General features: G+C 37.2%; 1 protein-coding gene across 4 annotated transcripts in view; it reads right to left on the bottom strand.

Annotated features, from left to right (window-relative positions):
* The window catches only part of LOC144637237 (tRNA (32-2'-O)-methyltransferase regulator THADA-like), a 169,248-nt gene that overhangs the window by 80,086 nt on the left and 74,674 nt on the right, over positions 1-14,488 (bottom strand). For all 4 annotated transcript variants that reach the window (XM_078496363.1, XM_078496364.1, XM_078496365.1 and 1 more), the window contains exons 26-27: positions 13,103-13,236; positions 1,576-1,769 (exon numbers count right to left, since the gene is read on the bottom strand). In XM_078496363.1, the coding sequence (XP_078352489.1) occupies positions 1,576-1,769; positions 13,103-13,236 (328 nt within the window). The remainder of the gene's footprint in view (positions 1-1,575; positions 1,770-13,102; positions 13,237-14,488) is intronic.

Here is a 14,488-nt window from a genome sequence, read left to right as displayed (position 1 = left end):
TGAAAACTCAAGTTCTTGATTGTCCTATTTCTGTAGATTTTCAGTGGTTGTGGGGCTCTGCTTTGCAGCCCTTCAGGCCTTAATATAATATTTTGTTTAAATAATATTCTTGCATAAGTTAAAAACTATGCCCTTGAATACCCTAGGAATATGTAACCTTCATTTACCAAAGTAAATACAATCCTAGCTAAGTTTACCTAGAAAAAATTAACCTGGGGAAATCAGGTTTGCCTAGGATGGTGTAACTGCAGCTGTTGTGTATAAGGTTTGACTTGAGGTAAATAAATATTAAATACTTTTCCTTTTACAATAGGTTTCTACTGTCTGATGATATACAGTTGACTCTCATTATAGCGGACATGCTTGGGGCGTCCTTGAATATTGGGCGCCATTTCAAGTCAAACCTCTTTCGCCAGGGATCTGGATTTTGTCCGTAATAGCGAGTGTCTGCAAGGCGAGAGTTGACTGTACATGTACATGTAGCTGCTATTACTTACAAGGTATTTGACTTACAAAACAGCATTTATACAAAATCAATTTTTCTCAAACAAATTACAATTCCGGCCATAGATTAAGACTTAAACCCACAAAAACTTTGAAAACCTTATTAATACCTCTATATAATGGTAGGTTTCATATTTTTATTGTGGCTGCATATTCAGTCAATTAAATTAAATAAATAAATATTTGATCAGCAGGGATTTGCTCAAGAAAAGGCATATAAAAAACCAGAAGAGATTTATTGCTAAGCATAAATTACAATAAACGGCCTAAACAAACACCTTGGCGCGGATAGAATAGGTTTGCACGTTCAGTGCTGGCTTGCGCATGCGAATGTATAGCAATTCTTTTACAAGGCAATCAATTTGCTGCTACATTTTGCGATGACATGAAATTGCTTGATGAAGCATATTTCAGGTATTTCGCTATTGTGTTGTAAATAGTAATGTTTGTATTAAATCGAAGATGACTTTCTAGTGTGCCCTTCTCTGCGCTCTTATAAGTGGCCACGTGTGTAACCGACATATCCTGCATCACTAAAAATACATTTAAATTCATGGACGATACATTGCTGGTAATAATTATCATCACAAAATGTAGCAGCAAATTTGATTGCCTGGTAAAATAAATGCTATACATGTACATTTGCATGCGCGAGCCAGCACTGAACTTGCAAACTGATTCCATCTGCACCAATTAAGGTGTTTGTTTAGGTCATTTATTGTAATTTATGCCTTTTTTGTAGCTTTTCCTAATATTTGCATGCTATTTAACAAGTCTCCTGCTTGATAGGAGAGTCACGATGACCCCAAAACGTCGAGCAGCAATAAATCTTTCTTGTTTTTTTTTCAATAAATAAATAAATAAACAAGAAATAAAATGTATTTCAATTTAAATTATAGTGTTAAGTATCTGTGTATGACTGGAATATGTCGATGGTTGTAGCCATATTGCATAGTTGTTCTCATGTACATTAAAAAATGTATGTATCAAATGTCAAAATATGGTAACCTGTCAATTAAATTTGTTCACACACAGCACCATATAATTATAACTGCATAATAAAAACATTACCTGTTTAGCAGTTATCAAACCATGCCTGCCATTGACAACTTGTATTGGAGCATTCTCAGCAAGTTCTCCTAGCAACAAAGCTACTTCTTTCATAGTCCTCCAGCAACAAACTAAAAGGATCTGAGCTGCTGGGGCCCTTATTTGACTTTCTTCTAAAACAGAATATTGAGGGACTTGACTGAAATCTTCATCTTCTGAAACAGTATAAAAGAGTTTCTTTAAGGATAAGACATGTCAAGTTAACAAAGGACTCGCAGGGTGGCATAACAAATTAAGTGTCCCAATTGTCAATGTAACAAATCGATTTTCTCAGTCTTACAAATCCTAAATTTTATCTGTTCTTTTGCTTAAGTGAAGCGTTCAATCTATCCCGATACATTTATGACAGATTTTGTTTTGTCAGCGGCATAGATTCAGTCAACAGCCTTTTTACAAAATAAGACGTTTTCAAAAGTTAAAACTTGGCAAATCCAAAGCTGTGGCCGTATGGCTGGTCCAAGAAAAAAAGATGATTCACGAAAGTCTCAAAACATTCATTCCCTTTGCTAAAGCAGTCATACACTTTGAAAGATGAAAAAATGGAACCTTGCCATCACAGCTTTGTTGGCAGAATGATTATTTAGCAAAGATCCTGCTAAAATTCAGCAAATAAAAGCCCTCTAACAGGACATGGTTACTGGCAGTGAAAATGGTGCACATGGTTTCAGCTTTGATTCAGCTTTGTTTTGGTGGTCACAATTTTAGAGACTTCAAGTAACCTATTTAGATTACAATGCGATATTTAATACAGAAATAGATATAGTATGTCTTATATCTTAATGCTTCCAATTTTATGTTTAATGAGAGGCTTTAGCCCTCGTTCCTTTTAAAAATGTCCCATATCCGATAACCAAACCGTAAGAAGTAGGTAGATAAGTCTTGAATTAATCGCTTTTTTGTGAAATAGGCGTAAAATTGGTAAATAAAGCTAAACATTGAGCTTCACTATGATTCGTATATCTCATATTTTTCGAAATCGCACAAGTCTTAACCTACTTCTTACGGTTAAGGGCTAAAATTTGATTCAGGGCAAAAACCTGCGTGACGTCATTGTCACATGATATTCATTCCGATCTTCCAAAAATTTATGTCATATTCCAGTTCAGTCTATGTGTAATCCATGTGATATAGTAGATATGTCAGTGACATTAATCCCTTTAAGAATGAGGGTTTTAAAGTTGATAGGTATCGCTAGAAAAAAACTGGGTCGAGCAACCTTAAGGTGTTCTTTGGGTGTACCAACAATAAAATACACAAGATGTGTGTAAATGAGTGCACGTTGATAAAATGAAGGCTCCTTTGATTTTTAACAACAGCACTTGTAAAAAACAGTATCAAAGAGTTATTGCTTCTAGTTGGAAATTGGGTTTGGATAATCTGCGAGCCAACGAGCCATGTGAGCAATGCTGTTAGCCTAAATAGCACATTGGTTTAAGCACTTCGGTTAGCCTAAATAGCACTCTGGTTAGCCTTCAGCTAGTTTAGGTAGATTAACTGACTAGATGAAGCTTAGATTTTACATTCCATGTATCATATAATCTTCAGAAATGCTTAATTGCAAGAAACTTTAAAAAAGCAGTCAGGTACTGGCTTACTGAGATGTTACTGCTTTGAGCAGCAAAGCCACCAAAAAACTCAAAGATCGCAATGTCTTACCTTGGAACGGACCTTGACAATCTGTTCGACTGGCTTAATTTTCTTAATGAATCAGACATTTAACTGAAGAAATGTAAAATTTCCATATCTCATGCAAACTCTCCATGTCTATATCATTAACAAGAAGGACGAACTCATGTGCATGCCATTCCAAAAGGATCTTGGAGTGGCTGTTACAGAGAACTTATCGTAGAACAGATACATGGCACTCTATTTAGAATAAGTTACAATGTAAATCTTATTGGGGTTTTGCTCTTTATTGTGGGACCTCAAATCTGTTTTTTAGAATAAATAGAATTTTAGAATAAATATGAGTTATTGATCAAGTGTGAGTTCAAGATGGCAGGATATTGGCCATGCAAGTTCTGCGTCTTGATCCATAAACACGCAAAAAAGAACTTGGTCAATATCACCTGGTTACTAAAAAAAAGGAATGTCATAAAATAATCTAAAATGACCTAAAACGATCTAAAATGACCGAAAATGATCCAAAATGACCTACATTGAGAGCTAAAATGATCTAAAATGACTTAAAATGACCTTGGTATGTTGGTATGTGGCTTAGCTTGCAGAGATTCAAAAGCTCTTTCCTTGCCTTTACTGGAATCTACTGCAGGTCGCCATAGACAATTCAAGAGCCGCTTGAGGCAATACGCGCAGCCATCTAGTGCAAGACTCAAAGCGAAAGAAGAAGAAAAAGCTTAGAAAAAGCACAGGAAAATCAGTCCAATTTAAGATTTCGGTAATTCAAACAATGTTGCGTGAGGACCAAACAATGACTAATACAAACACTTCATTTATCTAAAGGGGGAGGAGTAGCACATGGAATTACTTCCATTCACAACAACTTCCGTACACAGCAACTTACGCCAACATCTGACTTACCGGTATGTCAAAAACTGAATGCGTGACGGGTATACATGCACTCATTTTAATTTGCATGTTTCAAGTAAGGTTTTTTGTGATTTGCAATTTATTTTAGATCGGTAAAAGTCCTTTTTCTTGGGTTGAATGTTTTAGGACTTTTTAGACCATTGTGCAACTAGCTTAAGGCCGTTTTAGAGCATTTATTTTTTGATCTTTGTTTTACCAATAATTATTGTGATGATCATAGATCATGAAGGTTTAAGATCTAAATAGGTCATTTTAGATCATTTCAAATTTCAATGTAGGTCATTTTAGATCATTTTAGGTCATTTCTTCTTTTAGTTACTACGGCCAATATCCTGCCTTTTTGACTTTGTCAATAAAAAATTTATTATATGACTTGTTCGAGTACTGAAAAGAAAGCCAGTTACATACACAATCAAAGGTGCACACTTAAAACATTTCATTGGTTTAATAGTTTATGAGTGACTGTCAAATTCTTTAATGAGTCGAGAAGAAGTACAACAGCAAAATTCACCTCTTTTAAACCCTCAAAAGGATATTGAATTGAAATGGTAAAAATTGCAAGTCAATGTTGAGCTTGAAGCCTTAAAACAAGAATGCCCATTCCATCTGGCCACCAGCTTTTGATTATTGGACGTTTTGCAGAGTATTTGCTCGCTTCTGGAGCTTATGTGGTGGAAACCTGCCCTCCCATGCACGAGCTAAATATAAAAATTGTGATCGCTAAAAGCGTTTGGGACTTACCGCTTCACGGGAAAAGTTTGAACTACATCATTGATTTAAATGGTCAACCCACCATTATTCAATGTAAACATTAGAGGCTTCAATGAAAAGATGTTTTAAAAGCTTACAGTGGCTGGTTCGCCGTATGCTTTTTCTCATGACCCTTTGTCCTTTTGCATTAAAAAGTTCCAGTTATGATGACTTTGTGTATGGTTTTGTCACTGTTTGCAGACAGTTTTAACTAGCACCTCACTGTTGGTTTTTTGAGGGATTCATGGTTAAATTCACAAAGATAATACGGCTGGCCGTGTCCGTCTTTGGAACATTCACATGTATGATTTACAGTGTTCAAGGATAAATACATGGGCATGGATGCCAAAAACAAAGAATCTATGGCTTTTTGAGATAAGGGCATTTTTGAAGCTTTGCATTCCCTGCTTGTTTTCAATGGTTATGGAATTAATACCTGTTATTTTACCACTCAATACTCAGTGATTCAGTTTAGGTTCAAGGTTCACTAGATATTGAGGCAAAGTCCACCATTATGGTGCTGAAGAGTTTTAAGTCAGACAAACAAAATAAATCCTTTTCTTGTTGATTTTAACAATTAATTGTTGATTTTGACAATTGCTTCAAAGCCCTTTCAAGTACGCTTCTGTAGCACATCTGTTCCAGGGCACCTTAACCCCTTTAAGTCCTGAGGCGACTGGACTTTTTTCCTAAATCAATAAATATTGATGGATGTCCATGTATGAAAGGCTCATTTGAAAGGCATTGATCGCGAAATAGTTCATAAAACATGTCAACAAATAACACGAAAGTTATGGCCTTGAAAGAAAAGGCTTTAAAACATAAAAAGAAAAGAGGTTAAAAATGTGTGTATCTCCGTATTAAGTAGGTTAATACCCCTAAACTATAGCTTATAGTGCAGCTCTGTGTTATGGTTAATATCAGTTATGCTGCATTACATATACATATCAAGAAAAAAGTTTCAAAAGTTATAGGGTTGGTCAATTAAGTCATAGGTAGGGGGGAGGATAATTATATGTTTGCAAAATGCAGATCTAACAAGTGGATCTTGGTGGCAAAAATCAAATTAATTGGACAAATATTGACCAATTTATGGCATTATGTGCCAAATGGCACTATTAGGGCTTAAAGGGTTAAGCCCCCTCAAGCAAATCTTCTTAGCAGACATACAACTTTATGGGGCAAGCAAGGCCCCATTACTCAACCTCCGTGACTGCAAGCACATCAGGAAGTGCAGCATCCTGCTTCGAAACCCTTGTAAACACAGTGACTTCAGGGTATAGACCACACCTCTTTGAAACTTCCACAAGTGCACACACTTAATTTTGTCAAGCTCCCTTTGAAACCAACCCTGCAGTTGCATCTTCTGCTGGAGATCAAGTATTGGGATTCCACAAACACCGCAATATTTCTTTGGCTTCCCACGTTTTTCAACAATCTTGTTTGCGACCTCTTTGCCCAGCAAGCCAGAAGTCTTCTACCATCAAGCAAGCCACCTATGTTTTAAAACGATACTGTGGAGGTTCCCCCATTTATGACTGCCTTTAAATCCTTAATTGAATCAAAAGTTAAAGACTCCTGTAAAAGGCTATACTTTCTTTGTCACTAAACTTCAGTAAAGCTAAAGAGATCATCAATAGATGGCCATAGAGAAAGTCAGAAGGACCTTACCAAGAAGCTAAAAGATTGTAAACAGACAATTAGGAGATCCATTCAAGATTGCATATGCCCACATCATGAAATTGTCTTTGTGCCTATAGGCAGCGGAGCAGGAGGGGGGGGGAAGGGGGGTTAAGCCCCCCATGTTTTGATGCCAGAAACATTGCAAGTGCAGCGTAAAAATAGTTTGTCAAGATATTCCGTCTCGCAAGTGAGTTTAAACTTCCTTTCCTTCCTCAGGAAACTTAGTTTATTTTCAGAAAAGTACGAAAAATGATCGGAAACGTTTGTATGGCAATCAAACAATAATCGGAAAATCTTCGGTCTAGAAACTGCACAGAAAAAAAAATGTTGCTAGAACGGGAAAAAGTTGTTGAGCCAGACACAGATTTTGTATTCTGAGAGGAAAGTGTAACAAGCCTCGCAAGGATAAGAAAGGGAAAGGTGCTCATCTTAAATTTGGAAGAAAAAAACTTAACCAGAGGAAAGAAACAATCCTCACCACAGGTTTAAACCAGGGAAATAGAAAACGACAGACTCTGGTATGCCACTTATACAATAGGCCTCAACTTAAATGAGTGTGAACAGTTTTTCAAACTGTGCTTTGGTTTCTCTTTAGTTCTCAGCACTTTGCTAAGAACTGAAAGAAGAAGCAAACATGTAAAAACTTGCAACAAGCCCCACCGAATGTCCCTCTGTACAATAGCAATTGGATGCTGAACCGAATGACATCAGCGTCAAGGATCAGTCTAGAGAAAAACCTCGAGTAAGCAGCAACTGGACAGCCATCTGCAACATCACTGAAGCCAGAGATGTACCGATCAACATGGTTATATAGCCAGTTTTCTTGTTTCCTAACAATGGTTCAGGCAAGAAGATTAAAAGTTCATAACTTGCTGCACAATGCTAGTGAGGAGACATTTGTGAGAGAGAAGTTGAGAAAGGCATTTGGCATTGAAGGGAGTGACACTGTTCTCGTTCTTACAACAACTCATGGACCAAGCAATGTCACGAAAAAGGCCACTGAAGGACATGTGGTAAAGGGTCGAACCAAGTGTAGTATTTCGCAGCCAGGAAAATTTCCACTCCACCTTGGCTGCTACCAGGGGGGGGGGGGGGGGGGGGCCCCCCCAATTTCTGTCAACACTGGTGACATTTTAAAGAAGAAGTCGGAATATGAGGACATCAACGATCACTATAAAACAGACAGTAAGCTCGTTCTAGGGTTTATAAGTAACGAATTTGGTCGCTTTTATGTGTACATGAACCTGGCAATAAGAGTTCAACTGATTCATGACCACACTAGCTCCTCACAGTGGCACTCTGTGGATACAGTAAAAACCCGCGTATAAGAACCTAGAAATTAAGAACCTCCTGGCAGAAATTTGCTTCCTTAATACCCCAAAAGGTTCTTATATGTGGGGTTAAACTATTTTATTTATAATACAATAACTGTATTTTATCAAAAAGGATGTCTTTAGAGATCAAGAATTGCACAGGGAAGCTAAAAAATGCCAGTAAGTACCCCAAAATATAAGAACCTGTTTTGCCAAACTCTAAAAAAGCAGGTTCTTATACGCGGGTTTTTACTGTACTGTATTGGATACTGTGGGAAAAGGTTCAAAGGGTACGTTGCCAAAAGACTTTGTGGAAAAATCCAGGTGGATCACAGCCCTGACTTTCTGAAAGAACCTGTAGACTGCTGGCTGAAAGAAGAGACTCACAAACACATGAGTGCAATAGAAGAGAGAAGTAACATACTCAAGAGACTTTTAAAAGTGTTTCTCCAGTTAGTATAAAGCCAAGATGGCTGTAGGACTTTATTTGAGATACAAGAGAAAGCTCAGAAATAAATTCCCGGCCAAGAGAAAAGCACCCGATGATGGAGCATCTAAAGAAAGACCTACTCATGGCACTTCTGCAAGCCCAGCAGTTAATGTCACTGACCTGATAAAAAGCAGAAGTAGAGATCAGAAACAATGTGCAAAGAGATCCTCAGTTCCCATCAGAGATGAGAAGTCGTTAACACATCCAAGGGAAAGCCAAGTACAGTAGTAGCGAAGTAGAGGAAGAGAAGAATGCTCTGTTAAAGAAGACAAGATCTCTCCACACATTACATCCGGTTCTGGAAAGTGATGGTGTCAGGAGAGTTGGCGGAAGAATACAGAACCAAAGTTTTGTAAGTAACAACATTGTATAAAGCCGTCTTTTTATTTTTCTTCTTTGTTTGCAATTAACTATTAAAAAAATATATTACCAAAGTTAGGCCACATCACCTCACCGATCGTTCGCCACGTTCATGGAATAATACATCATAGTGGAAGAGGGATTATCTTAAATGAGCTTCATGCTAGTAGAAATGCGATGGTCGGGCAATAATTTATTTCTTAAAGTGTCACATGTTGTTACCTTCAGGGCAGCCATGGAAAACAGAAGTTGGCAGATTTACCAAAATAACGTGTGGAGTGGGTGCAACCCTTTACTTATTGTGAGGTAGACTTCTTTGGACTTTAGCATGTTCAGCAAGGAAGAACTGTCGTCAAAAGATATGGAGTTTTGTTCACTTGCTTACCAAGTAGGATGTATAGAAGTAGCAGATTTTCTAGAGAGTGATTCTTTTATAAATGGACTGAGACGTTTTGTCTGTAGAAGAGGACCAGTCACACAAACTTGCTGTGACAGAGGAACAAATTCCATCGGTACAAAAACTAAACTAAAGAAAGCTATTGATGAACGGAAGATAAAAGTGAAACTGGTTAAAGACAACATCAAGTGGATTAAAAAAACCGGCATCCACTGGCAATTTTGGAGGTGTCTGGAGAGACAGATTAGGTGGATTAGAAACGTCATAAACCTTCTCATTTGAGAACATGGCAAATGGTTTAGAACATTCCTGTGCGAAAGTGGAGTCCACAAACAACAATAGACCCCTGACAGCGGAGACTCGACGACCCATTTTCAGCACCACCATTATCGCCAAATATGGTGTTAACAGGAAAGACAAAGCTTGTGCTGCCCCCTCCCGGAGCTTTCTTGAGAAAAGACCCTGTATTGTAGAAAGAAATGGAGATACATGCAACACTTAGTGCAAGCGTTTTGGTCAAGATGGAGCAAGAAATATTTGCAGCAGTTGCAAGCAATAAACAAGTAGATTCAGCCACAAAGAAATTCCAAGATTGGAGATGTTGTATTGGTGAAAGAAAACCAGTCCCCTAGGAACATTTGGCCCATAGCTTAAATGGTAGATACCCATCTTGATGATCAGGGACAAGTCCAATCAGTGACATTGTTGACAAGTAATGGCTCCTGCTTGTAGAAGCGCAATAAAGACTTGGATTGATTCCCCAATGAGAGCCTAAACTTTGCTAAGAAAGGAACATTGTTAAGGAACAAAAATTGCCTGACCATTGTTAAGGAGGAACATTTTTTGTAATCGTGACATTTTAAGGATGTGTTTTTGTAGAAAATGTAAGTTAAGACTTACATTCGAAGAGCCATGTTACTGCTGGGCTTTCTGTGACCCAGCATGGGTTCCCCATCAAGCACTATTTAGGTTTGTGCATGCACTCTGGTGGCTCTCTCGAACTGTGACCACAAGGGCCACCGAGTTAAAACCTCAGAGTTTGTGAATTTATGTTCAGATTTCTGTTTTTGTGAGCTTCTGTATTCTGTTGTAATGTCAGTTCTGTGAGTTTTTCTCAAAGCTCTTTGTGTTTTGGATTAAGGTGGCTCAACTGGATTTTCAAGGGGCAACACCGCTCAAGTTTGAGAATTAACTACGTCGCCATTAACAGTGCTATCGAAAAACGATCACCACAGTTGTCTTAGATAAAGATGAAATTTTTTCATGACCAGTGTTTTATTGACATCGGAGTTGCCATAGCAACGAAATGACGTCATTACGTTTTTTACTTTCGCTCGTATTCCTCGGCACCAGAAGATTTTTTCGAAAATCGCTCAAAGGAGCTTGTACCACACATGGCTGCCTCAAAATTGACAAAGTTTGAACAAATTCTATGAGAGCGTTTTCGAAATATTTGGGGATGAAGTTTTCGGGGCTATAAATACAGTCAAAAACATATTAACGAGAAAATGGGGTAATATCTAAAGAAAACGAAGCGCTTGTGAATTGCAATTTCATCTTATAGTAGTTTGATTCCATTTAAAATCGTGGGAAAACAGTGGTGGGGATTGCTTTGGTCGATTGTGAGAAAAAAGAATTTGATGAGCGTGCGTTCCGGTGCTCTTGTTGCCATTTTTGTTTATAATTTGGTATATGCCTACAAAAGTGATCATAAATTAAAAACCGCTCGATGAATTTTTTTAAAAATTTGACAAACACGAGGTTTGTCATCGATTGACATAGCTTGCAAGTCTCAAGCTCATTGAAAACATTTAAGGCAATAAAATTGGGCCTCCAATGTACTGATTTTTCTCGCAGATTTCGTGTTTACAAGCGAGTGTCCTCATTATTCACGGGTATTGTTTTCAAGTGTCATATCTACGTGCACCACTCCAGCAGAAAATATCATTTGCATTAAATAGGACGCTCGATTGCTTTCCGAAAATTTTTCCGAAGCATGCTTATCTGCCTTGGGGTGAGAATAGCAATGACAATATACATATGCAGAATAATAGCTTTCGTTTTCTGGACAGAGGTCCTTGACAGCAATAGCCCGACAAATGCTGTTACAATTTTTTAAGCAATATAAGCATGTTTCGGAAAATTGTTCGGAAAGCAATCGAACGTTCTATCAAATGCAAAAATGAAATTTTTGCTGAAGTCGTGCACGTGGATATGAAACTTGAAAACAATACCCGTGAATAATGAGGACACTCACTTGTAAACACGGAATCTGCGAGAAAAAATTAGTACATTGAAGGCCCAATTTTACTGCCTTAAATATTTTCAATGAGCTTGAAACTTGCAAGCTATATCAATTAATGACAAACCTCAAATTTAACAAATTAAAAAAAAAATTCATCGAGCGGTTTTAAATTTATTATCATTTTTTTAGGCATATACCAAATTATAAACAAAAATGGCAACAAGAGCACCGGAACGCACGCTCATCAAATTCTTTTTTCTCGCAATCGACCAAAGCAATCCCCACCACTAGTTTACACACGATTTTAAATGGAATCAAACTACTATAAGATGAAATTGCAATTCACAAGCGCTTCGTTTTCTTTAGATATTACCCCATTTTCTCGTTAGTATGTTTTTGACTGTATTTATAGCCCTGAAAACTTCATCCCCAAATATTTCGAAAACCCTCTCATAGATTTTGTTCAAACTTTGCCAACATCGAGGCAGCCATGTGTGGTACAAGCTCCTTTGAGCGATTTTCGAAAAAATCTTCTGGTGCCGAGGAATACGAGCGAACGTAAAAAACGTAATGACGTCATTTCGTCGCTATGGCAACTCCGATGCCAATAAAACACTGGTCATGAAAAAATTTAATCTTTATCTAATACAACTGTGGTGATCGTTTTTCGATAGCACTGTTAATGGCGACGTAGTTAATTCTCAAACTTGAGCGGTGTTACCCCTAAAAAATCCAGTTGAGCCACCTTAAAACATTCAAGTTATGATGAATTTGTCTTTGGTTTTGTTATCATTCACAACACGTATAATATGATATCTAAAGTGTCTTACTTAACAATACCAAGTGCATTATTGTTTCTTTCTATTCTAGATAATGGGGATGGTTAGGTTCTTTTCTTCTTTGTGGCGGGCAGGGTGGCTTAAATGATCTCATTAAAGTGCTAGGGTTGGGGTGAGGTTTTGTTAACAACCCCCATTATGAGGATGCCTTTAGTATTTTCTTCATAGATGTCCATTAAAATGTTCCCTTTTCACACAAAGATCACCATGGGATATTTAGGCTCTAACCCTTCAAACATTTCTGTTGATATCGTCTTCATAATTCATACGAAACAAGCAAGCAGTAAATATGAAAGAGCATTCAATTGATATCGATGAAACAAGAAAAAGGTGATGCACGACAAGTAAGAAAGGCAACATGGATGGGGAATAAGATGTCATAAATTATGCATTAATGTTATACAGAGAATGTAGATCCATGACACCTCCCTGTCACTTTGAATCACAGGTCCTCTGACTGTAATAGTTTCCCACAGACAATACACTTTTTAAGCTGCTTGAACGTCACCATTACCAAAAAAAACCATAGCGGCATGCTACGTCATCATTACCCGATACTATTTGCAGGCAAACCCTATTGTTACCTCATCATTACCCGAGACTAGCTTGCACGCTCACTTCAACCAAGTCGAGATTTTTTCTGGCTTCTGACTGTATGCACTGTATTTCCCTGTGTATTTCCTCTGTATTTTCCTTCTGTAACTACTTATAAGTGGGGACCACTATAATGCCTCCTTGGGCTTTGGCCTCTGGGCCAAGGCCCTGCGGGGGCAATAAATGATTATTATTTACAATATTTACAATAAAAAATAAAAACTATGAAATCTGAAACTTCTCATAAAATTACACGAATGTATATACCTTCATTATCATCCATCATAAATCCTTCAGGTGATGAACTGGTCACTACTGGGGCAACAATGTCTGCTGCACAAAGACACTTACTTAGGAGACTTGAGATAAGATTCTGCCATTGTGAATCACCTGCAAGAGACCTTTATAACAGTAGAAAGACAAGTTATTCACATTCAAAGCTAAAAGAGACTTGTGTTTCTAACAGGGCAACTTAGTAAGCTGTTTCATAGATCTATCTTTGGTGTTCAAGCTTTCTGGTCAGTACTTTAGTGTCTCTGTTGAAATTGACACAAATCCAACATAGTCAACAGCTAAAGATCAGTATAGTAGCAATCTTACAATCGCGAAATCGGCTTAAATTGTTAAATTTAATTTGATTAATTACGATTGTGGTGATCAGTTGGTAAAAACTGAAAACACACTTAAAAAGGTTTTGATTTGAGCAATTGTTTACGATTTTTATCCATTTCTAATGTGCAGTCATTTTGCGCCCGATTTTGATTTGATTTGATCCTTACGTGGAAGCAAATCATCATAATTAAGCGATAAGGTCTGGGCAGTCTTTCTCAACTGCTCTACCTTTGCATTCATAAACAGTATCAACTGGCAGGCCAGCTAGTAGTCTTCAAACAGGAAGCAGTTTCTCATTTTAGCATTGGTACTATGCAATAAACAACTTAGAATGTAGTATTTTACTATCAATTAGGCCTTATGTCCAATAGAAATTGATAACATCGATTAACACACAAAACGTTCTAAAGAATTTCACCAATTTCTGTAAATAATAAAAAATCGATTTATTTTTGCAATAAGCAGCTGATAAGCTAGAATTTTTCTTTCTACAGGACTGTTGATTTTGCATATTTGTTGTACTCTGACAGAACTAATCACAGGAAAAGACAGTCTCTTTTTGGTGCAAAATCGGTGCTCAAAAAGGCCAATAGACCTGTAATTGATGAAGACCCCCTTTTCATGGATTTCCAACGATTATTTCAAATCTCTTTGGCCAGAAGAAAGGATGTTAAGAGTGGAAAGTAATGAGGAAAAGAAAGTCAAAACATTAAAAGAAAAAAAATGGCTTATGCGCCGAACCAAAGTAAAATATTGTTCATATTTACATGGAATCTTTATCAAAATGTTGCTGCAGTGTGAAAAGTGCTTTTCTAGCAAAGTTTAGGAAAATTTAGGATCATAGCAGCAAAAATTCAGTTATAGGGTAAAAAAAATGCTTCTTTTAGAAACTTCAAGAGTGAAAGGGTTAACACTGTCAGTTTATGATAGCAGAAAAATTAATGATGTTTGCAAAAGGTCGATCTTAATAAGAACAGGCAAATAAAGATTTTAAAGAAAATGACAAACTTTTTGAGTTTGCAAAACATGTTTCAACGAAAA

This window comes from Oculina patagonica, chromosome 13, assembly GCF_052425735.1.
Source record: "Oculina patagonica isolate OP01 chromosome 13, crgOcupat, whole genome shotgun sequence".
Lineage (NCBI taxonomy): Eukaryota > Metazoa > Cnidaria > Anthozoa > Scleractinia > Oculinidae > Oculina > Oculina patagonica.
The sequence above is the reverse complement of the archived record's forward strand: the minus strand, read 5'-3'. Positions and strand labels throughout refer to the sequence as shown.